General features: G+C 54.2%; 1 protein-coding gene across 6 annotated transcripts in view; it reads left to right on the top strand.

Annotated features, from left to right (window-relative positions):
• Window positions 1–25,847, top strand: part of HDAC4 (histone deacetylase 4) — a gene marked incomplete at its 5' end in the record, with an annotated part of 265,863 nt that overhangs the window by 134,031 nt on the left and 105,985 nt on the right. For 4 of the 6 annotated variants that reach the window (XM_081052346.1, XM_081052344.1, XM_081052342.1 and 1 more), the window contains one exon: window positions 1,230–1,301. In XM_081052346.1, coding sequence (XP_080908472.1) covers window positions 1,289–1,301 — 13 coding nt within the window. Of the gene's footprint in view, window positions 1–1,210; window positions 1,302–25,847 lie in introns of those variants that run through there. The other 2 variants (XM_081052345.1, XM_081052343.1) reach the window with 1 other exon arrangement.

The following is a 25,847-nucleotide window of genomic DNA, read 5'->3' as shown; positions in this document are numbered from 1 at the left end:
GGGCACTTGTTGGGGGCCGGTATCCCCGACGCCCAGGGCACTTGTTGGGGGCCGGTATCCCCGACGCCCAGCGCACTTGTTGGGGGCCTGTATCCCCGACTCCCAGGGCACTTGTTGGGGGCCGGTATCCTCGACACCCAGGGCACTTGTTGGGGGCCTGTATCCCCGACACCCAGAGCACTTGTTGGGGGCCGGTATCCCTGACGCCCAGGGCACTTGTTGGGGGCCTGTATCCCCGACTCCCAGGGCACTTGTTGGGGGCCGGTATTCTCGACACCCAGGGCACTTGTTGGGGGCCTGTATCCCCGACTCCCAGGGCACTTGTTGGGGGCCGGTATTCTCGACACCCAGGGCACTTGTTGGGGGCCGGTATCCCCGACGCCCAGGGCACTTGTTGGGGGCCGGTATCCCCGACGCCCAGGGCACTTGTTGGGGGCCGGTATCCCCGACGCCCAGCGCACTTGTTGGGGGCCTGTATCCCCGACTCCCAGGGCACTTGTTGGGGGCCGGTATTCTCGACACCCAGGGCACTTGTTGGGGGCCTGTATCCCCGACTCCCAGGGCACTTGTTGGGGGCCGGTATCCCCGACGCCCAGGGCACTTGTTGGGGGCCGGTATCCCCGACATCCAGGCTACTTGTTGGGGGCCGGTATCCCCGACACCCAGGGCACTTGTTGGGGGCCGGTATCCCCGACACCCAGGCTACTTGTTGGGGGCCGGTATCCCCGACACCCAGGCTACTTGTTGGGGGCCAGTATCCCCGACGCCCAGGGCACTTGTTGGGGGCCGGTATCTCTGACGCCCAGGGTACTTGTTGGAGGCCGGTATCCCTGACGCCCAGAGTGCTTGTCAGTACCTGAGAGGAGGGGGCTTAGCTCTTTTATTTCTGTGATCTTAGCGCTGCTGTAGGATCGCAGAAAAGCTGACTCCTGAGGAACGTAAGTAGGTGCAATGTGGCTGCTAAACAGAAGTGAGCCGAGACAGCCTGGCGGGCGGTTGATAGCCACCATGTGGCATTTGGGGACTGTTTGGGTTAGTCTACAAAGGAACTTTTATTTTCTAGTTCAGCAAATAAAAATGACCTGGAATGAAAACCGTCTCCATTTAAAGTACAAGGACACCTGCATTTCCCTAGTGAGTGAGGTGTTGCTCCGAGCAGATTCTGAACATAAAGTATTCTCATTGAAATGCGAGCAGTTTCTGAAGCCCAATGCTTTCTCTGTCCACAGATGGCCTTTCTGGCCGAGACCAGCCCGTGGAGCTGCTAAACCCTACCCGCGTGAACCACATGCCCAGCACGGGTAAGCTACACCCATCCCGGGGCGTCCCCTTCCCCCAAGGTTGGGTGGAGGCCCCACTTTATTAGGGAGCATGGAGAGAAGGGGTTGGGTTGTCAGCTCCATGCTGGTGGCCCCTTTTCTGGGGTAGAACAGGCCACGCGTCCTGGGAATGCAATGGGCGCTGGCTTGATGCTGTTCAGGTGGCAGAGAAACGCACACCTTTCTGTCCGGGCAAGAGGCTGTGTCCAGTGTGAGCTGGGGCCGGGGCTCGGCTGCCAGGCAGCCACAGGCCCACGGCGGGTGACACTGTCCACGGCCTGGCCCTCTCACGGGTAATCTGAGTGCATGTGATGATCTAATCACCTTTTGGTTCTTTAATGAACAGAACAGCATTAACTGTGATTAGAGTCTCTCATTCCATACACACCACTTCTAAATAGTGCGCTTTAAAGAGTGCGTCCCCAGTCCTCAGGGCCGTGCAAACAGTTTTCTTTCCTTTCCTGTACACCTCGCCCTGTGCAGCCTTCTCCAGGATTCACACTCAGTGTGGGGAACGTTCTTCACAGGCCACTTGTCCTGACTGAGAAGCAAACAAGCTTCCCAAAGGCCTGGGTGTGAGTGAACGGTAGTCACTTCCCCACATGCATTGTTAAGCCGCCATTTGAGGGTGGCTCTGCTGGAGCCCTGCCTTCGCCATGCCGCGAAGACCTCTGTCTCTGTGTTTGCTCTGTGGCCCCTCCTGGACCCAGGTTTCCTGGGACCTGCTCTGCCCCTGCCCCCCTTCTCCGTCAGACCCACCTACCACCTGACGTTCCCCGGCCCCCTAGGAAGGCAAAGCTTGAGGCCAGGCTGGAGTGTCAAAGAGGTTTCTTTCTTAGCACAGTGATTCTCCAAGGTCTGGCATTTCCAGGCACTTGGGGCTGCTGTTTCTGCGCTGTTCCTACAAGGGCCTGCAGGGCGCTGGTCTCCTTCAGGCTCCTGTTCTCACGCCTCTACCTCACCTTCCCACCTAGCAAGCAGTTTACTTAGTTCCCCAGGATCCCGGGGTGGGGTGGGATGGGGTTGGGGGGGCTGGTGTGGCATGGCTTGGCGGGGCCGGGGGTGGGTCAGGGCCGGGGGTGGGGCGGGGCCCTTTGAAGTAGCTACTGGAGGTGCTTACTTTGACAGGGCAGGTTTTCACTCTCTTGTGGTCCCTTTGTCAGTGTAACTGGGCATTCTGAGACAACTTCCTGGCATGTGCCCAGGTGTGGGACCCAGGAAGGGACTTTGCAGATAGCTCAATAGACCGTGTTTGAAGCAGAAGAGGGGGGCTTCACCCGAGTGTCCTGGCTTGGGAAGCGCTTCCAGCTGCTGAGGCCCAGCCTTGTGTAGAGAGAACGGTACATAGGGGACATAGGGGGCCTGGATTCCTGGTGACCCACGGACTGTGTGACCTTAGGCAAGTTCCCCAATAGCTCAGCTTTGTTTTCTCAGTTCTTAAGGATAATTACGGCTGCTGCGCAGGATTCTCATTAAGATCAAACGTGTGTGTCTGATTTTTAGTTCCTGGTCAGTGTCATCTGTTGAGGTCCCACTGACGGACACTAATGACAACGTCTGATGGAGCTGTGAAGTGCCCGTTCAGGGTCCCAGGACAGTCCCCGTGCTCCCTCACACCCTTTCTCTCCCTTTGGCGGGGAGCTACCCCCTTGAGAGATGGGGTGTTGGGGACGGTGCCCCATGAAACCGAAGGGAACCATTCACTTGCTGGAACCAGGTCCCTGCTGGGTAGGCGCCGGCTCGAGCTGTGCCCCTGCTGGCTTCCACTGTTGCTCCTTCGCATCCCTGAGGGCCTGTGCTTGCCCATGATCCCCAGCCAGTGCCCGCGAGCTGCTGCCACTGAGGGGCCTTGGAGGCTTTCGCAGTCAAGGGAGGTATTTAATACCCCAGGTCGGCTCATTCCAACCTGTAAAATACATTCCATGAAGGAATATTCATCTCACGTTATACAATAATTTGAAAATTAATACGAGAATTTCTTTAAAGCCACATTTTTATGAGATGGGGTAGAAACATTCTTAGGTGTATTTTTATGTCAATCACAGTTTCCTCTTGTACATTCTCTAACAACTGAGTTTAATTTGAAGTGCCGCTTGACACTTGGTATGAAAACAAGCTGATACATATATTTTACGTGTACGTAATTTTCAGGAATTTCTCCCCCACTCCCCGTGGGCACGTGTCCCCTGAGCACACAGCTTGGACTCGGTAGGAAAGCGCCCAGATGGCCTCTCCACCGCTGGCCTTTCATTGCGCGGCTCTTCTGGTCGCGAATGGTGGCACACTCAGCAGTTTTCTTCTGCTGGTGGTTCTCTTTAAGTACAGTTCTTACAAAGTCTTACTTCAAATGGAAAAGCACCATTTCTACCTTTTACTTCTGTGCCATCTTGAATTGAGGCGTTAGATAATTCATACAAGAAACTGTGTTAGAGCCCTCTGAATCATAGAAGGAAAAAGCCAAAATGCTATTTCTTTTCGATGAATTCTGATTTTTCCCTCCTTCTCCTTTAACTTCTTATATGTAAGCAAGCCTTCTTTTCCTGCTGTGCTTTCTCCTTGTTTAAGAATGTTTAATTTTAGCACCGCTGTGTCATGAAAGAGAGAACACAGAGAAGCATTTGCCTACACTGAGCACTGAGATACGGCAGCTGTCTCCGTACTATTACTTCACGAAAGCTTCCGGGTTTTGGAGACATGGGATGGCGCAGTGTGGACCAGGCTAGGTCCTTCCTCCCTTCCCAGCTCATCCTCTTCCTCCCCAGGCGGGGACTCGGGGCACAGACCCAGTGGCTGGGCGAGTGTCCTGTGGAAGCCACGTCACCGGCTCGGAGCTAGGTAGGGAGAGATGCTGGAGTTTGCGCACTGAGAAGGTGAGATGCGCACCTAGAGGGCAGACAAGTCGCAGGGTCACCACCCACATACCACGCGCCGGATTACAGGGGCCTTGAAAGAAGTGAGTCATTCATGTCTGATGTTTATTACAGAAAAGAAGACATTGTACCGAATGTGTTGGGTGTTGGTTTCCAGAACCTGAGCTCTTATTACTGGGCAATGTCGACCTGATGAGCGCAGGGGTGCGAGGGCAGGCGTCGTGGCTGGAGCACAGTGGGAGGCAGGACTAAGTGAGGGCAGGAGGTACTACGTGCCGAGGTGGTGCCGAAGGCTTTCCGTGGGTCACGTGTTCACTCTGCACAGCTACGACTGCAGCCCCCGCCTCCCCACCCCGTACAGAAGGAGAGGGGTCTGAGCACGGTCACTTTCCTAGGGCCACCCAGCATATAAATCATGGGGTGAGGACCCGTTTCCACTCTCCAGGTGTGCCACTGGGGACAAAGACAGCCTCCAAATGTCGTGACCCTCTGCGCCCAGAGGGAGGTGGCGGCTGGTTTTAGGGGTGGGAGCTACCCGGGAGGTTCCTCTCGTGTGAGCTGCTGGCTCCGTTGTCCTCTGTACAGGGTCCCCTGTTAACGTGCCTTCCTTTGAGCGTTAGGGTGGTTTCTTTTCAAGGCTATATAACAAGGGTGCAGTTTTTAAAAGGAAATTCTGGAATCTTAAACTACAGAAAGTCTGGAGAACTTATCCACACCAGTGAAAGGCTGAGGTTTGACGCTAGCCATGGACCCCCAAATCTTAAAGGGTGTCTGAGCACCGTCCTGTTAACGCAGTTACTGAATTCCTTGACACGCCTCTTGATGTTTGAGCAGAAGTATGGGAAGCAAGTCTGCTGGGGCTGGAAGCTTCTGAACCTCCCAGGCCTGCTTTGTTGTTGTCGTTTGGTTTGGTTTGTTGAGAGGAAATGTGAAACGAACACAAATAGGAGATACCTGTGACCTCAGGGAAGGCTTTGAAAGCTCCCTTCATTGGATCCGGAAGCTATTAATTACCTCACGCAGTAGGTTCCTGCTGACATAACCTCAGTTGTGACTCCTACTTGACACTGTTGTGTGTTTTCAGTGTACAGCTGGGCTGCCGGATGCAGCACACTAAAGGACTAATGGCCACCTTTGGTGACTCCTAAGGGTGACACCTGTTGAGTGCCAGAAGGAGAGAGCGGTCTTTGGCTTTCTTCTTCTGGTGCAGCCTTGACTCGGATCTGTGGTCTCCTGTACTTTTCAGTAAGGCGCTCCATTCTGGCGCACAGTAGGGCGCTTGCAGGCGCACAGTGGGCACTCAGCACCCACCCGCAACTGAGCGGGTGCACAGCGTAGCAGATTGCCTGCAGGGCTTTTCCTGTTTTCTTGTCTGTTTGAAATTTTGGAGGAAAAATGAAATGTAGACCTTGAAGACATCAATGAAATCTTGCCATTTGAACACTGCAAAAAATTCCCCCAGTTTGATTTGCTTAGTTTTAACAAACGTTGAGCATTTCCCCAGTTCCCTCCATCAAGTTCACCTAAGGCCCTCTGCAAATAGCCATGACTTAAAGGCCAGATTTACGAGTCTGTAGCCCACATACTGCAACACCTGAGAGTAACAGCAGCTTTATCTATGGAGGCTGTGCATGGGCAGGTTCATTTATGAGGTGCTTGGAAATGCCTGGGAGTCGCTTTGGGGGACCAGGGGCGCTGAGGGCCAAGAATAGCTCCAGACCGGAGAGCGCGTCTGCACTGTGGCTCTTAGGGGCGATGCTTAGCGGCCCTCAGACCCCAGCCTCCCCTCAGCAGGTAGGTGGCCAGTCCTCTCACCCTCGGCTGCCTCTCGTGGTCACTTGCTGCTGTCCTGGCCGGGGCATCAGGTGACCCGGAAGTGCAGCAGGTATCTGCGTCACCCTCCTGTTTCTGGCAGTGCGGCTTGGCTTACTGCCGCCCCCGTCTGCCCGTGCCCAGCCTCTGGGCGCTGCTGCTTTCTCCAGCGTGGCCTCCTCCCCCTCCACCAGCCCAGAAAGCCTTTGCGACGACATCCCCAGGACCCACTGTCCTCATCTGAGGGGAGGTGACCCCAGCACAGTTGTGAAGTGAATGACATGTGCCCTCTGGTGACAGTGTGACTTGCGGCCTGGCTTGTGGCTGTGGACACCAATTTGGAAGTTTCCCCTCCAAGCACTGCAGCGCTGTCCTCCCAAGGGAACAGAGGTTCCATCTCCCAGGCTGGGGGTCAAGACTCCGTCCCCTGCCACTAGGTGTGACCCTATTTGGTGCACCTGGTAAGGCAGGTACCTGTCACTCACCCATGTTGTCTCACTGAGAACTTGGTTCTCTCTGGATTTGTCCCCATTTGTGTTGGTGATTTTTTAAAAATCCACATAGTATTTTAGTGGGATCCTGGGGAAGCCGGATGCAGGACGGTGTTCAGTCTGTGCGTTTTGACCAGAAATGCCTCCCGGTGCTGTGGGCGCCCCATGTTGGCTGAGCCCAAGCCCGGCCCCACCGCCCGTCCATGGCCCGCCCTGGCCAGCGTGGTCGCTTCATTTCCCGCCACTGCTCATGCAGGGTCCCCAGCGTGGGGAGGAAGCTGAAGGCCCCCTCTGCTGGGTGGGAAGCATATTGTTGGGTTCCTGTGTGTGGCTCAAGCTGCTCTACCCCAGGGAGCTTGTGTCGTCACTGTGGCCCTAGACCCACAGTTACAAAGAGCCCCGTGTGACCGGCGACAGGCACAGGCGTGGGAAGCACACACTTCCTGGTAGCAGTGCAGTGGGCAGGGACGTCGGTGGCCCTGCTCTGGCGCCCCGAAGCTGGCTGCATGGCCACACGAGCCCGGCTATGGTGAGATGGCAGCGGGCTGTCTCTCCATCTTACAGGAAGGTGGCAGCCATGGCAGCGACCCTGAGGTCCGTGTTGGTGTGGAAAGTAGAGAACTGTCCTTTCATGTACCTGGGATATTTGGAAGTTCTACGTGATTATTGGGTGGAAGAAAGGGTTTTTTTCAACTCAGAATTTTGTTGTGTTTGTTCATTACAAGTGTCACTTGCGGCCACGTGTGTCCAGGGATGTATTGGGGAAAAGTGCCTTTTGTGTTTTTATCTCTCTCTCTCCTCCGTGTTCTATTCTTTAGGGCACAGGGTGGAATGCAGTGTATCCAAAGAGTGTGCACCCCAAAAATGGGAACCCTGGAAGTGGGAACCCCGGAAACGGGAACCTGGAAATGGGAATCCCATCTACGGTGGCTAAAGTGCATCCAGCCAGAATCAGGATGGTGGCATGTTCTCTTGTCCCTCTTCCCTTGTGTCCAATGAAGACGATTTCAGTTCTTTGTGGTCGCACTTTAACATGAACGTTTATCATGCCAATAACCGCCGTCAAGGACAGACTGCCATTTTTTAGGGAGAAGTCCCGTTTCGGGAGCCTCTCACAGCAGAGGGCCCTGACTCCACCCAGGCTCTCTGTGGTGCCCTTGGCAGGGAGGGGAAGGGCTGGCGTGCTGTTCAGTCCACTGATACCCACTGAGCACCCGGCTGTGACTAGCCTCGGGCAAGGACCCCTGCAGGGCCTGCCAGCCATGCTGCCCTTTGTCCCCGGAGTCGTGATGAGGAACAGAGGACGTGCAGACCTGGGGGTGTGGGAGCAGAGAGCCCTCTGCCCAGCTTGTCTAGCTTTGTCTGTTTTACTGTCTTTCACAGAACCGACTTCTGCCTCTGGTCAGCCTCTGTTGTACATTTATTTTCGATTTCGTTAATTGCTGTTCTTTATTCTGCTTTTTTGAGGGGGTTGGTTATTCAGGTATCCTTGTTCTGAATTCATGGGTCGAACATTTAGCACATTAATTTTAGAGTTTTCTTCCTTCGACATAGCTGTTAAGGTTATATAGTCCTGTAGGAATGGAGCTGCTCCTGGTAAGTTCTCATTTGTAGGATTTGGTTTGTAGCCTCTTTAAAATTTGTCTGATGGTTATTTTTTGAAAAGAAAGCAACTAATTAGAAGTTCATCTGAAGGTATGAAAAGTTTTTAAGCCATCTTTCTGTCCTTGATTTCTCGGCGCCTGTGTTAGGTTAGAAATCACCACGTTTTCACGTTTTGTTGAGACATCCACTGTGGTCCTGTTTCATGATTTCACTGTGTGCCAGAGCTCTGTTCTCTAGCAGTTGGGGGCTGGATTCTCAACGTGCCCAGTAGTTCAGACTCGTGGCAGGAAATTATATAGAGCTTCAGCTTATGGTAGGCGGTGGTCAGTGCGTGGAGCAAAGGCCGTGGGGACTGATGCAGTTCTTGGAGTGGGTTTCTGCCTTTTAAGTGGGGTGGCTGAGGCAGGCTTCACTGCCGAGACGTCGGGCTGGCTCACTCAGTCATTCACTCACAGTGACTGGGCCTTCTAGGTGCCAGTCACTCCCTTGGCACCGGGGGTGCATGGATTTCTGAATGAAACTTCCCCATTTCTGGAGCTCATATTTTACTGGGGGCAGAGGACACTGGATACGCAGTGAGTACAGCTTGCTGCGAGGGAGAGGGCGGGGTCAGGAGTGGAGAGTCGGAATTGGGCATCAGGGCTGGGCAGGCCTGGTGGAGGTGACACAAACTAGTGGAGAAGGGACAGCAGGTCAGGAGGACTGGCAGGGTCCAGAGCGGCCAGTGCAGAGGCCTGAGACGACACAGGTGTACTGGCTGCGTGGCTGGAAATGCTGCACTGGGCTCCTGCAGGTCACAGAGGGACGTGAGGCCACCGTGAGCAGTGAGGCTTCGCCTTTGGGCGAGTGGGGAACCAGGTGCTGGCACCTCCAGGTACAGTGACCCCCCCACCTTGTGCGGCACAGAATCTGGCACTGGCCTACGGGCTCCGGCAAGGTGGACACACGGGGTGTGGTGAAAATCACTGCAATTTGAGACAAGTTGGATGCGTTTACTGAGGATGTGGGGGGGCTGCGATGGAACCCCTCCGGGGAACGACAGCAGCGTGCGGGCGCAGAGCAGCTGGGTGCCCGGTTGCCATGGATTGTGGTGGGGAGCATGGGTGAAGTGACCTTGGGCCGAGATGAGGGCTGGGGTTGGACAGGAGACTGTTGGAAAGTCACGCCCCATTAGAGGTATTGGGTCAGCAGCTGTGAACATGAGCCCCAACTTGGGAGGGGGCTGAGGCTGGGGGCTTCAAGTTGGGAGTCAGTGGAACAAAGATGGGCTGGAAATGGAATCTGCCAGGGGACTGGATCTCCAGGCAACGCCTGTAACGTAGGCATTGTTTGTAATTCTTTTCTACAGACGGGGTTTACCTAGAGTTACCAGTGCATTTTTGACCAAATCATACTACTTTGTGGAGTGTCTCTGTTTCTCAGGAGTGTCATGCGGGATCTCAGCTCCTGCTCCCTGCACAAGAGCGCAGGACATGGTGAGGCCAAAAAGGAACACCCACGGCGCCATAGGTAGGGGAGTCAGACCACTATGGTCTCGCTGGCGGCTGGGTGGAGACACAGGAGGCAGGAGCCGCAGTCTGCTGTCTGCTTCTCCACCAACCAACCCACCAACAACCCCCCATCCATGGCTCCATGGGTGTTCCTTTTTGGCCTCACCATGTCCTGTGTTCGTACGTGGGGAGCAGGAGCTCAGTCCTTGCATAACGCATGGTGCAGCGTGCAGGCTACGGTGTCGGCCAGAATACCCAGAGGGGTAATGGAGCAGTTTATACATGTGAAAGCCCAGCTTCGGGAGGCCCGTGAGGAGCGGTGCCGGGAACAGGAGGCGCAGTCTGCCTGGGAGACGCGAGTCTCCAGATGGCACATCACCCTCTTGGCCATAGAAGGCGTCGCCTTCCTTTTGGTCATCTGCTGCTGTGGGCTCTGAGGGCTGTGGACATCTTACACGGAGGCCTCCACCCAGTCGGATGCCTGGGGCAGTGAGCAGGGTTCCGGCCAGGTAGGAATGGTGTCTGACTCTGGGCAGGAGGACGCGTGGCCCTACACCGTGTGTGGTGCCCGGTGGCCACTGTTCTCAGGAGTTGGACCCCTATGGAGGGATGGGAAGATGTGGGCGGTTCCCCGACCAGCATAGGCCAGAGAAAGCGAAGGTCGTTGCAGCGTGTGGGCTGGGCAGTGCTTGCTGGGGCAGCTCGGATGCGGGCCTTGTAGTCTCAGGAGGAAACGCCTGCTGAGTCCGTGGTGGAGAAGCGGGTGAGGTCAAGGTCGTCCCTCACCCCCAGGTTGGGGAGGACTTGGAGCCCTCGCCCTGCGGGGAGGGCACATGTGAGGCCAACACAGCCCTGGCGAATGACTGGGGACTATGGGGAATTGCCTTCTATCCCTGATTTGATGGACCGCTTGACTGTTTGCTTGGGAACGTACCACCATGTAGTGGAACCGGTGGGTGTTTGCTTCCTGTGTCTCACCCGGCCGCCATCGAGAATATGTAGGTACCTTGGCTGTGAGCAACTGTTGTTCCAGCACAGTACCCTGGAAAACCCTGGCTGTGCCCAAAAAGTAGGTGGACATCAAGGGACACCCTGGGACGTTACTTGAACTGGACGGAAACTTTCTCGTGAGCTGGGTTCCTGACATGGGGACCCTTGCGGAAGACGCTTGTCATGTTGTGGGGACAAAGCCCCAAAAAGCAGTTTCCAGGCTCTCGGCCTCACATAGAAAGGTGCTGGCTCGGGTAGTAAATGGCCATCAACTGTGATCAGATGGCCAACAGCTGTGGCTAGTTGGCCGTCAGCTGTAACCCGTAAGCCATTGGCCACTAATATAACTGCTGTGTCTATGCTGACAAGGGGGTTGTTGGTAGGTTGGGTGGCAGAGTTGGACACCCAACTCTTGACACTCCACTTGGGTGGCAAGTGGACGGCAGGTTGCGGATCATGTGGCTCCTGCTTCCTGTGTCTCCAACCCAGCCTCCAGAGAGAATATAGTGGTATGACTCCCCTGCCTATGGCTCCGTGGGTGTTCCTTTTTGGCCTCACCATGTCCTGCGTTCTTATGTGGGGAGCGGGACCAGAGACCCCGCATGACTGGAGTTGTCTCTGCTTTGCAATGAGAGTGAGTGTGTGCAGCAGCAGAAGCAGGGCCCCCACACCTTCAGTCGGGGAGCCCAGCATCGCAGCCCGGCATCACCGAGAATTCTGGTAGTGATGGCCATCCCAGTACAGTGGGCCAGCCTTCCTTCCTCCTGTGGCCTAGCCTTCACTCCTCCAGCACTTTGTTCCCTGGCCTTGAGTTCTCCTGGTGACGCTGTACGAGGCGAGGAAACTCACCCGGTTACATATACATTAAGCGGCTGAATTTTCGCAAGTGTCTGGGTGTTCTCCCACCCCCCACCAACACACACTCAAGTCCCACATTTCCAGGTGCCTGGTGGGTTTCCCCCACCCGACCCCCCATGACCCACAAATCCTGGAAAGAAGCTGGGTTTCTTTGCATTCCTCCTCTGGACATGTGTAGTCCAGCTAGGGTGAGCCTGTCCCCAGAAAGCCCGGGTGGAATGCTTGCCGCTGCCCAGGGGCACAGCCCCCACCCCACCCCACCCTGTGCTGGAAGAGCCCAGTCACCCCGACAAACGCAGCCCTGCTCAGGCTGGCCTCTTGGCTGCACTCTCTTCTTCCCTCTCCAAGTGGAAGAAACACCTATTTTTAAATATCATTTCAACTGTTATTATTAAGTAATATTGGTTCCTACTGCAACCCAGCTGTTAGGCAACATACATAAGCAAACGTTTGGAGGTTGCTAAGAAGGAAATTCTGAAATGTGCTCTTTGTATCATGTAAACTTGACCTTATGTAACTGACGTGGCAGTGACAATTGCAGAGGAGGTTTGTGGCTTTCTCAGACCACTGGAACTAGTTTTGATTTTCAGATCCTGTATTTTTATCCACTGAGTTGAGGGCAATGAACACGGCTTTCAGACGGTAACGTACAGGTGTGAGCACAGCCGGAGCCCGGTGTGGGCGGTCATGGGGGCCAGGGGCTGAGGCCCGACTTGGTCCAGCTGTCAGCACTTGCCGCTGAGTGCCTTGGGCAGGCGGCCAGCACCTCCCCAGTCGGGCTTTCCCATCTGTGGGATCCAGTCACCACTGGGGCCATTTCGTGGGGTTGTGAGGACGAAAGGAGGGAAGAGAAGCAAAGGTCTTAACAAGAGCTCAGTGGTAATTAGTACATTAGGGTTTTTTGTTGTTGTCGTTATTTCTCTTTTATGGCCTTTGTGTTGTAATTGCATAAAATTCGAGTTCTTGTCCTGGAATACCTTGTTTATAGAATCACGGTAGCAGTGTCTCAGGTGGATTGCTCTGCCTGCCACTTGTTCCTGGAGGTCAGGTTCGTCTTTAGAAGCCACATTACATGTGAGATCTTAAAGCCATTCCGCTGTTTGTCGTGGGGTACGGCCCAGTTCTATTTATAGTTTCTGGGAACTACATCTGTGCACTTCTTCAAAGCCAAGTTCCCCACTGCATGCCAGGTTTTTATTACAGCTCTTGCTCAATTTAAGCTTGAAAATATTTCCAAAAGACAGTTTTTCTTCTTGGAGGATACAGAACAAATTAGAAACAGGAAAAGGATTTTCTAAAGAGCGTTAAGGATAGTTCCGCAATGGGGGGTGGGATCTGACACTTGCCTCCGTACTCAGTTACACAGATAGGAGTGCGCAGGGAGCCCTGGCAGGTGCAGCCGGCGCACAGGGACCCATGCCCACGGGGCCGCACGGCAGTGGCATCACGGGCCATCCTGGAAGCCAGGCTAGCGAGTGAGATGCTGCCTGGGCTCCTGAGCTGCGGAGCTGCGGCAGGGTGGCGTCCTCCCCTGCCCGTGCAGGCGGTCCTCGGAGCCCCCCAAGGTGGCATGTGGAGACACACACTGAGTGTCAGTGACTCTTCTCTGTAGGGTCAGGTTTGGAGCACACTTTGTGAGTAAAGCTCTCTGCATTGTGTCTATAGCTCAATGCTCTGATTTAAAAAGCCATCTATGTGATCTGTTAAGAAAAGTTTTGTTCTTAAAAGTCCGTGATAACTGCAGTAATTTCAGTTTGCCATTCGATAGGACTTGTTGATAAACTGGGCCCCAGGAGAGGCAGACCAAGTGGGGTGGGTGGTATAAAGACGGCTCTCCACCAGCACCAGCTTTGGCTGAAAAATGTGATTTTGGAGTTTCTCATACCTGGGAAGCGTCCTGCAGTGTCGCCGTGCAGACACAGCTGTTGTTCAGTTGGGAGATGCTGTGTGCCCCACAGTGTCACATGGAAAAAGCTGGGGGGACAGCAGCTGGACATTGCTGGGACCTCTCTGTGCTGTATTTGCAACCCACTGAATCTAAGTAGTTATTTTTTAATTCATAATATTAACCAGAAAAGTCTGTTTTAAAAACTACATCACTCATGGATGTTACTAGATGAGACAAGTGAAAGCTGGATGTGTGGTTGTCATGCGGGGTCTCTGCTCCCGCTCCCCGCACAGGAACGCAGGACATGGTGAGGCCAAACAGGAACACCCACGGAGCCATAGATGGGGGACTCACACCACTGTATTCTCGCTGGCGGCTGGGCTGGAGACACGGGAAGCAGGAGCCACACGATCCGCAATCCAGGCTTGCCAGCGTAGCCACGGCAGTTATATCAGTGGCCAATGGCTCACCTGTGACAGCTGACGGCCATCTCCGACCCACACATTCACAGTGGGTGGCGTTTGTTCAGCTGTGAAGGTGGCCTGGGCCGCCACCCAGCACTGGTGTGCTTACTGACACTGGGCAGCAGCACTGGGACGGCTGCATGCTGCTCGCACAGACGGACTCGCCACCTGAGTGCTGGCTGCCTCGGTGGTGCTGAGCAGGCCGCCTCCTAGCGCCTCCCCGGGGTGTGCAGGGACCGCTCAACAACCCTGCCCTCCAGGAGCGTGGCCTCGTGGGGGAGGCGACACAAAGCAGGTACTTAGGAGCACCACGAGGCGGGTAGGACAGGTCACAGCACTGAGCACCTGCTCACCCTCATTGGACAGAGGTGGCAAGGAGCAGAGAGGCAGACAAATCTGCCTGAGGTCACAGAGACAGGAAGTGTCAACAGTCACCTGCACAGCAGTTTTCTGTGGCCGCCGCAGGTTACAAGTTCCTACAAACTTAGTTGCTTAAGACAGCAGACACTACTTTAGTCCCTGAGGCCAGAAGTCCGGCTTGGGAGCTAAGATCAGGGCTTCGGCAGGTCTGTGTTCCTTCTGGAGGCTCCAGGGGAAAGTCTGTTTCTGGCCGTCTCCCGCCACGAGGGCCACGCTCGCCTTGGCTCCTGGCCCGCCACCTTCAAAGCCCGCAATCGTGTCAGTCTGCCGGCTGCCTCTGCCTGTGACCCTCAGCCTCCCTCTCGTAAGGACCCCCGTGGTCCCACGGGGCCCACCCGGTCATCCAGGATAATCTACCCACCTCAAGATCCTACACTCAGCAGATGTGTTGTCTCCATGCGTGATCCTGTTTTGGGGAAGGTTTGTGTCCTTGTTTTACGGCCCTTAGAGTGGAGTTTGCGGGGGGGGGCAGCGTGAGTACCATCAGCTGTGTTCTTTCCAACAAGCGGGTCCTTCAGTGTCAAGTATGAACACCCTCCCTCCCCCCTCCTTGCTCAGCCTGAAGGTGGTGGGGGGCAAAGACCATCCATGCTGGGACTTGTAGTTTGCGTTAAAGATTCATTGGACCGCTAAGAATACTCCAGAAATGCAAAACGTCCCAGGTCACAACACTTCTGCCCATCTCTTCTTGAAAACGCCGGTTAACTGGGCTTCAACATTAAAATCTTCACAGCGCACAAAGTCCTCCCCATCTTTTCCAATCACTGTGGGAGCCGTTCTAAGTCTCTGTCAGAGCGTTGTCCGTTTGGACAGGAGGCTTCATCAGATGTCCCTGTCCTCAGTGAGATGATTGTTTATAAAATATTAGGCCTGGGGGGGGGGCCTGTTCCTCTGACTTTGGTTTTTTTTGGGGTGTTGTTTGCTTGTGACTAAAGAAGAGGCACGAGCAGCTAGCTACACAAGTCTTCCATGATATTTTTAGACGCCCGATTCTGGAGAATGTGTCACATGGCTTAAGAATGTCTGGCAGCTCAATGAACCCAATTGAGAGGAGTCCCAGCCCCGGATTCAAAGCTGCTTTTGCAGCTCTTCCGCTGCTGAATAGTTGGGGTTGGAGACCACAGCCCTCCCTTCAGACAAAGCCCCAAGAATTGGGGTCTCCCCTGGTTGGCTGGTGACGCCTCATTCAAGTTAAACAAAGTAACAGGAAGATGGTGTTTTCAAATGCAGAGATCATGCAAGTGTCTTTTATCTCAAGGTAAAACTCGGCGCTTTTCACTTCATCCTCCTCTACCACTCAGTCAGGTGGTTCTGGGGGCACTCTTAGAAGTGGGACATGTGGGCACTGGAGAAGCAGCAAAGGCTGGCTGGGAAAGGGACAGCATCGCTCAGTTATCTCCAGCTTCCTAGAATTGTGGATTGTGAGGGCACCATTCTGTGTGTGTGTCATTAAAAATTAAGATGGAAGGAACACTGTATTTCCTTCTGTGGGAAATTGTCATGTAAAATTCATTTTGAATAGATCAGCTTAAACTGGAACTTAAATGGCATTTGAGTGAGTTTTGGTGGTTTTAGGTGATTAAAGTTGGTGGTTCCGTGGTGCAGCAGCGGCTGCCTTCTAGGTAGGGGGCATTTAAGATTCCTGCATCGCACCTTTCAGGAAATGGACAAAAGGGTCTGCAAGCCCGTGTCTGTCCCCTTTGCCGACATGTCTAAATGTAAGTGGCCTTAAGTATTTGTGCGTGTGCTGTAAAGCTCAGTGATGGGTCCGTGCGCCAGGCTGGTCACAGAATGCCGCCTTTCCTTGTTTCTCCTTGCAGGGTGCCACGGGCAGGGCTGGTCTCCCCTGGGGAGGGTCAGGCACCCCCCAGCCCCTTGCAGGGCTGCACCCCTGGGTGACCCCGTGTCAGAGTTTTTCTTGTTGGCTGTGTTGTGGGCACTGTTCTAAGAATCGGGGAGGTAGAATGTTTCCTTTATTATCAGAGGACCCTGAAACCAACCCCGATGAGTCCTATTTGGTGAGCAGTGGAATGAGACATTGCCCTGGGTGGATTTTGGGGGCTGGTCTCCCCGGGGGCTCCGAGCCTTTTTGCTCATAGACCTAGCAGTGCTGGTCAACCCCTCACCGTTCACACAAACCCTGTTCTCAACTTTGTGTTTGTCTTTGACTTGCTTTCTTTCAAAAGAGAGTTTTGCCATCTACATCTGGTTCCTCAAACAGCATGCAGTTTCGTGCTGTTTTCTGAGCTTGTAAACGCGGTATTTACTGATGAGCTTCTGCAGCGTTTCCCCAGCATTGTTCCTGAGAGTCCCTCAGTGTTTCTGTGTAGCTGGAACTCATTTATTTTCACTGCTGCACATAATTACACGCTCCTAACACCCGCAGCTTATCTGTCCTTGTGTCCATGGCTGTTTGGGCAGTTCCCAGTCAGCCCTGCTTTAATGGTGATTCTTGCACCATTCTGTACACATGTGGGCCAAGGGGAACTGCTGGTTCCTGGAACCACATGCCAGCCTTACGAGAGAAAGCCACTGCTTTCCCAGGCCAGTCTTGTTTTCACTGCTGAGGCTTCCGGCACCGACTGCGCAGGCCTCCCCTGCGTGGTAAGGTCGGAGCGCAGTGGGAGTAGACTCAGACGTCCTGTGGTCTGACTGGCTTTCCTTAGGTGGTAGTGTGGACCAGCAGGTTAGCCATTTTTCTGCCTCTGAGAGGGCTCTGGAAGGCCGATTCCCACCTTGGCCGTTCTGGTGCTGATTTACAGCAGTTACTTACACGTTACAGGTACAAGGACTCTGTCAGGCCTACGGAGCATTGACCGTCTTCTCTGCGATCAGTCTTCCACTTTGCAATAGTGTCTGCTGAGCAGAAATCTGTAATATAAATGTAGTCAAACTGATCATTTTGTCTCTTGTGGTAAGTGCTTTCTGCATCTTGAGTTTTTATTTCCCAGGTGATGAGCATGTTTTCCAGTAGTCTTCTCTGAAGGTTTTTTAATGTTGTCGATTACATTTGTCTTAATCCCTGTGGAATTAACTTTGGCCTGTGGTGTGAATAGGGGTGAATTCCATCTTTCCACGAAAGTTTCCACGCAAACTTTAAATACTCTGCTCAGGTGTCTGCAGAGGACGTGTGACCGTCTTCAGAGCCCCGTGGCTGCTTTTGGGTTCGTTCTGCCATACGGACAAATGATACACTTCTTTTTTAACCACAGGCGGGATCAACTGAAGTGTTACACAGAAGTGAAGGGCCAGCTTAAGTGATACACGGATTTTCCACTGCATATGTTTTTTAGTTTGTTTGACTCGGGGTCCAGTTAACATTCATACATGGTGGTTAGTACGTCTCCTAAGCCTATAGTTAACCTGTAGGATTATCTTCCCGACCTTTTGTTTCTTTGTGTGTGTTTTGACCCTTGTGGTTCATCTAAAGATACCGGATGGTTTATCCCACTGTTTTCCGTGCTCTAAATTTTGCTTGATTTCATCCCCGTCTTGTCACTGGAATGCCTGTGTTTCCTGTACATTGGCAGCTTCATCTGGAGGTTTGACGAGATCCCACTGAGCATGTTGCTGGAAGACCTGACACACACACTGAGCGTTTCATCGAGAGGCACCCACTGTGTGTGCTTCGCAGCCGGGTTTTTCTCAGGATTCTCTTTGGTTGAACTTGCCCTACTTCCTCACTCTGCTCTGGAAGCAACGTGCTCTGTTTCTGTTTCTCTGTGAGGCGGGAAGCGTTACTACAGGCACTTAAGTGTTTAAAGTGGGAGGGTGTCTGCCCACCCTCCGCGGCACCCCTCCCAACTGGCCTCTTCTCAGGTGTTTCCGTTGGCTTCACTGGAATCGCACAGCTAGGTGTCGTCATTGTTCCTGCCTTGCTCGGGCGGGCGGTTTGGGGCTGTGCACATACTCGCCCGTTCCTCTGCCCCCCCTTTCTTCCTGCGTCTCAGACGCTCTGGGGCCTCCCCTTCACTGAAGCCTTGTAGGGGCTGTTGGATCTGGCATGTGTCTGACACCCGTGTGTATTCTGCTGTCGCTCTGGGAGGACGTTTCCTTGCGTACACAGTTCTAGTCTCACTGTGTCTTCTCTTCGCACTCAGTGCTCACTGTTTCCTGTCTGTGACCGCATGTCCCTCGTGGGGCAGCCACAACTACGTGTCCGTGTCTGCTGAGCTTGTTCACCCTGAGATTGTCTTCATTTATTTTCTGTTTTCTCCTGCTTGTTTGTGCTTTGTGTGTCTGCAGAGTCATGTCTTCCACCACCAGTTCTGGAACTTTTCCAGCCGCCTGTCTTCAAACACTGCCTCTGCAGAGGTCAGAGCGTGGGCTTTGACGCTCCCTGGCTGGTTGTGGCCACAGGGTTGCTGACTCATCATCGTAGATGACGGGGAGACGGGCAGGAAGAGGGGGTGTCTCAGCAGTCAGCTGGGGCCTGCTGGCGGGCGGGGGAGAAAGGAGGGGAGCCCAGGCGTCATCGGATGGGCACTTCTAATTTATACAGAAAACTTCTGATCCCCTAGCTTCTGCTCCTTTGTCTTCATTCCGTTCCCTTCATTCTCCTGGGCTACAAAGAGCTTTTTATTTCTTTCACAAAGGGAGAGCAGGGGGTGGGGAGCTGACCTAAAGTGGCCAGCAGCTGCCATCCACTCAGACCCAGGCCTGAGGACATGAAGCCGGGCTTTGTCCCCCCTTCACCCGTCAGTGGACTCTCATTTCTCGGTGCCTCATAACTTCAGACTATCTCGGGGGGCTCTTCCTGTCACCTGAGGTTCCATGTCTGTCGGAACCGAGGGACCCCTTCCCTGTGAGTTCAGGAGGCTGGGCCAAGGCAGGGGGGCCGGGCAGGTGGGCGCCTCTCCCCACTCTGTGTTGAGTGGGGGTGGGGTGGGGAGCCGGTCCAAGGTGGCCTTAGCTTGGAGGTGGGCTGCTGCCTCCAGGGTTTAGCTTGGCTCCTGGGCTCGGAGCTGACGTGTGGATCTATCTGGTTGTGAAGCCGCCCTGGCAGGTCTTACTGTGTTTCCCCGAAAATAAGACCTAGCCGGACCCTCATCTCTAATGCGACTTTTGGAGCAAAAATTAATATAAGACCTGGTCTTATTTTAATATAATATAAGACTGGGTATAATATAATATATAATATACCAGGTCTTATATTAATTTTTGCTCCAAAAAACATATTAGAGCTGATGGTCCGGCTAGGTCTTATTTTGGGGGAAACACGGTAGCTAATGAAGAGGGTGGGTGGGCCTCCGTCTTTTCTCTTCTGCCCCCGTCTGTGCCCGTGTGATCCCGTCAGTAAACACAGGCCTTTAAGGAATATGGTGCGGGGACGGACCAGCCCAGTCTGTTCATTTATGAAACCCCAGGTCTGGTTCAGTTAACCTGGATTTCAGCCTAAACACCAAACTAACTATGTGGATTGTAATTCCAGGACAGGGAACCAGGGCTTCTGGTCCTTCCCGGGGGGCCCTGAAGTGGAATCCCTGCTGTTTTCCTCCTCACTCCTGCTCAGAGTTGAGAATGGGGATTTTCTAATTCCGCGCGTGGTCAGCCACTTTCATCCTTGGCTCCTGTAAGGACTCGTGGTTGGTTTCCTAGAAATCACTTGGTTATTACAAAGGGAAGTGTCCGTTCCAGGAAGGGGCTGCTGTTCTCCTTCATGCTCCGGCCACTGCCGTCGTCCCCACCCCTGTGAGTGCAACGTGTGCTTCAGGCAGGGAAATTCTCCCCAACCCCTCTGTCCCTGCCTGCCTACGCCAGGGGCCCTGCCTGTGCCCGTGGGCCTCCCTGTGCCCGTGGGCCTCCCTGTGCCCGTGGGCCCTCCCTGTGCCCATGGGCCTCCCTGTGCCCGTGGGCCCTGCCTGTGCCCGTGGACCCTCCCTGTGCCCGTGAGCCTCCTTGTGCCCCTGGGCCCTGCCTGTGCCCGTGGGCCCCCTGTGCCTGCTCTGGGGATGGTAGAGTCTGCCAAGCTTGGGAATCTGTTGGGCTCTGTGGGCTGTAAGGAATGGGCTTCAGCATTTTGTGCTGCTCATTGGACCCTGCATGTCAGGCTGGGACCTTCTCTTCTCCCCTCCCCTGCCCTAGCTCTGACGTGGGGAGCTCATGGAAGGCTGTGCTTCTAGAAGCCCATGGAAGCTTCTGGAAGGCTCAGCTGCCCTGGGGCAGTGCTTGCTGTCCTGGGGTCTGCGGAGCTACTGCCCGTGACTAGATGAGGTCGGGGCTTGTCTGCCCTTTGCTCACACTCGTCCATGACTCTGCCTTCAGCTGTCAGACATGCAGGCGCAGAGGGGTCAGCCTACATCCTCCGGGGAGGACTCTCTCCGGCATCCTGACCACCAGGTTTCATCACCCTCGGCGTAAAAAGTGCTTCCTGGCCCACGTTTTGGGGAACAGGGTTTAGGAGCACGAGGCAGACGGGCTTAGCTCGGCCCCCTTGGGAATGGGAAAGGCGCCAGCCCCTCCTGGACACGCGCTCTGCCCAGTCGGATGCCCGGAGCGATTTTCTCTCTGCATTGGTACAGGCCCTGTGACAGATGACTCCGGGTCCAGGCTGCGTGCTGGTGTCTGGAAGGACCCTGGGCCACACGCACGGCACCAGCCACGTGCCAGCATTCCCACACCAGCTCGATGCCCACCACAGGCAGGCGCCCTGCCATTCCCTCAGATCATGGAGGCCAGGCGCCTTCTCCCAGGTCAGCGGCCCGGAGCCCTCGCTCTGCCACTGTCCCCGTCTTGTTGGTGACCCATGCGTGGGAAGCACTGTCATGTCCTCGTGCTCTGACCCACACTGTGAACGTTTGGGGAGACCAGTTGTCTCTCTGGCATGTCCTGTGAGCTGACGTCACAGTGGCTCCGGCCTCTGCTCCGTAGCTTTACTTGGGAAACCGTCCTGTAGCCTGGAACTGGACACCACAGGGCTGGTTTCCACATGGAGTCCCCTCCTCACCTCGAATGGCTCCCACGCTGGTTTGCCCGGACACGGACGGGGAGAGCACACTTGCTTGCTCCCCTCCCCACTGGAACGTTCTGTCTGGTGCCAGCAGACAGAGAAAGCAGGGCACCTTGGGGACGGCTACAAGGCCATGGGTGGGCCCTAAGCAGCTGTGGGCAATCCCCCTCATGGGCAGGCCCACTGGCTGAGAGGCCACATCTTACTGGTGTATCCACGAGTCTCAGGCTGCCTTCCGAGAGAAACATTTGGACAGCTTGCGTGTTGAGGAGGTGGTGTGATCGGGTGGAGGTGACCGCTGACTTAGGTGAACGGAGACAGTGGAGTGAAACACACACCTGCTGTTAATTGTAGCTTATTTTAGTGCTGGAAATAGTGTGTCAGGGAATTTTTCTTTCCGTGTCTGTTCAGTAGGCTCGTGTGGCTGGGCTGCACCTGTAAACCCATCCTCCTGGTGCTGGGCAGGGGGCGAGGCCAGTCCTGGCTGGGGCTGGGGCCGTGTCCGGGCCTGGAGCCTGGAACGCTGCCATGTGGGCTGGCCCTGCGGCTGCCCCAGCCCAGGAGCTCCTCAGAAGCAGAGTTTGTTCGTGGGAAGCTTTGAGCCACCGGGCACTCGAGCAGGCCTGTGATTCCAGGGGAGACTGGCCAGGCTGCAGGGGAAGTGGGGTTAGGTGGGCCTATCAGTATTGGGAAGCTCTGGGCAAGGATTCTCAGGGTTTCGGGATACCTGAGCCCCGAGCTCTGCTGGAGCCCACAGATGCCCCGCTCATCGCAGCAGAGCTTCCCTGGGCCCCCATCCAGCCTGAAAATCACCGCTGCGGGGTGACCGGCAAGCCCCGAGGCTCTCCAACCCCAGGTCCAGTTCTGGGTTTGCCGTCGCACTTGCTGTGTGGCCTTGTGCAAGGTACTCACTCTTGGTGCTTCAGTTTCCCCACCTGCCACATGGAGTTAGGCTGGTATCTGTCACTGTCCCGTAGGGTCCTTTGTATGTGAAATGAGGTAGCTCGGTAAAGCCAGGCCAGGCTCAGCCCACCGGGCCTGTGACCCCGTGGTGGCGCGGAGGTTGGGAGGCGTGAGTGGGTGGCAGGTGTGCCTGCCAGGACTTCCTCTCCTGCCTCTGGCGTGGAGCAGACTCCCTGCCATAGCAGTAGATTTCTCACTGATTTTGAAGAGTGAGCCACTGTCCTCCTGTCTGCGTGGCAGAAGCACAGGTTAACCTGGGCCTACGGTGTGTAGCTCCTTCCTGGTTTCCAGCACTGGGCGAGGACATCACATGCACAGACGACAGAAAGGGTTATGTCCATGTGACATTTAATACACGCAAACCACGTCATGATGCATGCGTCTCCCTGCCCACACCAGGAGGAAACCTTCCCACATGTGTCGCCTAGACAATGTCTAGATGCCTCCATAAGTTATATTTACTTCTTCTCATTTTGATCTTAGTTGAAAACAGTACAAAACAAAACACTCTTCAGGCACCGTATCTTTTTTTTTAATTTTCAAGTATAATTTAAACGATAGTGAATAGTTAATATAAGCTTATTTCTTTGGCATTGCAGATATACATGTAAATGAGGCAAAGAGAAACGATATATGCAAATCAAGTGCTCATTTACATGTAGGCCAAGGTAGGGGCCACTTAAGTTATTTACATTCCCGGCAGAATTCTTTAAATCTTTACATTAAAAAGCACTTCTGACTTCTCCATGTCATCTCCCCTTTACACACACACACACACACACACACACACGTAGAACAATTGTAATTCAGTTAAGAACACCTTTGGGGAAAGTGATATTGCATATAAATCAGTGTTTTGAATAAAACCTGATGTGACTTAGTCCTTCTGAGCGATGTGTTTAATACGTTGTACCTCCGAAGTTCCAGGCGAGGCAGCAGATTGAACACGTGGCTCTAATTTCGCTCCCTCCTGAAATCCACAACAGTTCCAGTTAAGATACTAGGTCAGCAGCCGCGCTCACCCGGCCCAAGCCTGCGGTCTCTAACTGCCGCTTCCCACTGGGGGACCCAGTGCTCCTCGGAGGGATGTTTGATGCCACGTGGGGCTCAACAGCTGCAAGGAGAGCCCGCAGCGCCTTGTCCCAGCGGAGCAGAGGGCTGTTCCCAGAAACTGCTGGTGGCTTCAGGCCGGCCTGGGAGCCAGCCCGAGGGCCCCCTGTGTGGAGGACCACAGAGCGTTAGTTCAGAACTGCAGTGAACTCGGGTCATTGCCATCTGGACAACACAAAACCTCTCTGCTGTCCTGTGGGGCTGCCTGGGCACCAACTCATTATTTTACAATTGGCAAATAAAGGAAGAGTCCAGCACTTGCCCTGCCCTTTCTTCTAAAAGCTGTTTGTCAGAGAGCAAGGTGGCTGGTTTGGGTTCTTCCTCACGTACACATATCTAGCTCACAGGTGAAGAGAGGGTGGTGGAACCATCCCTGTTAGCTGCCCGCAGCACAGGGGTGTCATGCAGCTCGCAGGAGCTGCCTGGGGGTGAGGACCTTTTGGGGAAGGGGGTCTGGCTGGGAATCAAAGCGGAATCCGCCCAGGCCTCCAGACCCCACTCAGTTCACAGGAAACACCAGGACCCGGAGCCCCCCAGCTGCTCCCCAGTGTGGTCGGCAGAACGCAGATACGGCAGGTGATGGACAGGTGACCAGAGTCTGCAGCCCGTAACTGGAGGGTGCAGGGAGGAGGGAGAGGGGGAAGCGTACCTTTAGATTAAAAGGAATATAAGAGACATTGCCAACTGCAATGTGTGGATTTGAGTCTTGATTTGAAGAAAGTTTAAAAACCATGTATGAACCTGTCTAAAAAGTGGGAACACTTTCTGGCTTCGATATTATCATGGAAATGTTAACTTACTTGGGCATGTTGATGGTATTTGGTTTTGTTTTTGAAAGGGGCTCTTTTAGAGATACTTACCAAAGGATTTGTGGATAGAATGCTGTGATGGCTGGTCTGCTTCGGTCTAGTCGAGAAGAAAGGGAAGTGGGTGGGCAACCTCAGAAGGCTGAGGTGGACCAGGGATTGACAGTTGTTGGAACTGGGTGATGGACCCATGGGAGTCGATTATGCTATTCTCTCTGCCATTGTGTACTTTTGAAATTGTCCATAAAAGTACAACAAGATATATTTCAGAGACAGGCCATAAACTCACAAAAATGAGGAGAACAGAAGAATAAACAACACCAGCCACAGTCTGGACGTTGGAAAGCAGGTGCCTAAGTCACACTGATGAAGCCCAAACCCAGGGACCGATGCCGCCATCTGCAGAGGGCAGCCCACAGCCCTGCCCACAGCAGCGCAGGGAGAGGGGGGCGTAGAGGCAGACGCAAGGGACCCGTAACCACCTGCCCCGCGCTGGGGGACTGAGCCTCCCCACCCCCACCTCCAGGTGGTGGCTGACTGAAGGCGTTTTCTCTGGAGAATACATCCAGAGTCCCTGGCCTGCGGACACGAGCAAGTTGAGAACTTGGGGACTGTAACAAGAGCAGGGCGTACGTACTGTGTGCGTGATGGGCACCGAGTGCCAAGGTGGGAAGGCTCCTCTCTGGGGAAATGCGCCAACCTGAGCAGAGAGCCCTGTGGGCACTCAGCCAGGTGTCTGGACTGACGCCCGCTCACAGCTCCCAGTGACGCTCGGCCCTGAGACTCCCGTTCTGCTCACAGCGTCCACTAGGGTTCCTGCCTCCCTCCTCTCTCCTCGGGGTCACAGCCTGGGGTGGCCTGGCACCTGCCGATGGCTCTAGCTGGGGCTATAGCAGCAAACAAACAGGATGTGGAAGAAACGGCCAGTAGACAAAGCCATCTAGTGAGTTAGCTCGACTGTCCTCAGAGATTAGAGACTGTAACTTGACCTGTGAAATAAGCAAGAATATTCAGGAGGCCTAGTTCTCTGAGTGTGGCTTTGTGATTCGTCAGTTAAAAACAATAGCAGAAATTGCACAAAATTTGGCGAAAAGCTTAGAATATATACTTAAGGATATCTCGTGGAAAGTTGAACACAACAGAAAGAAAAGGAAAATAGGAGAAAATGAAAAAGAAGATTAGAGGATTGTTCCAGGAGACTTACCACCTAAATATCAGACGTTTCAGAAGGAGGAAATAGAGAAAAGGAAATCATCAAGGATGTAATTCAAGGAAATTCCCCACAACTGGAGGACGCCAGCTGCCACAATGAACAGGTCAACTGAGTGCCCCACAATGGATGAAAAATATTGTCTCCAAGCTGCATAATTTTAAATTTCAGAACAGTGAGGACAAGGAAAAGATCTTACAAATATCCAGAGACAAACCAAGTCTCACACAAAGGACACAGAGCCAGAGGGCTTCACACTTCTCCGTAGCAATGCTGGGACCCAGCAGAGCATGGTCCTGAAGGAAGGGCCAGAAGCCCTTGCACAGCCGAGTGACAGCGCATCGAGCGGAAAATAAATGCGCTTCGGGACACGCAGGCCTCCCATGCCTTCCTTTCAAGACACAGCTGGAACCTGAGTTCCCACAGGATGAGAGTGTGAAGCGAGAAGGGTGAGTGGGCACAGGAATCGGGTGTCCTGGTCGAGGATGGAGGACAAGAAGGCGGGCGAGCATCCGGCCGGCTGGAGCTGCCGGGTTTCGGGACAGATGTGGGGTTGGCTGACGCTCTGGCCCTGCAGGCAGGCCGCTGACCTGCCCCCCTCC

Source organism: Rhinolophus hipposideros (genome assembly GCF_964194185.1).
Source record: "Rhinolophus hipposideros genome assembly, chromosome: 6".
NCBI lineage: Eukaryota > Metazoa > Chordata > Mammalia > Chiroptera > Rhinolophidae > Rhinolophus > Rhinolophus hipposideros.
Note: the sequence above shows the minus strand (reverse complement) of the source record. Positions and strands in the feature narration are given on the sequence as shown.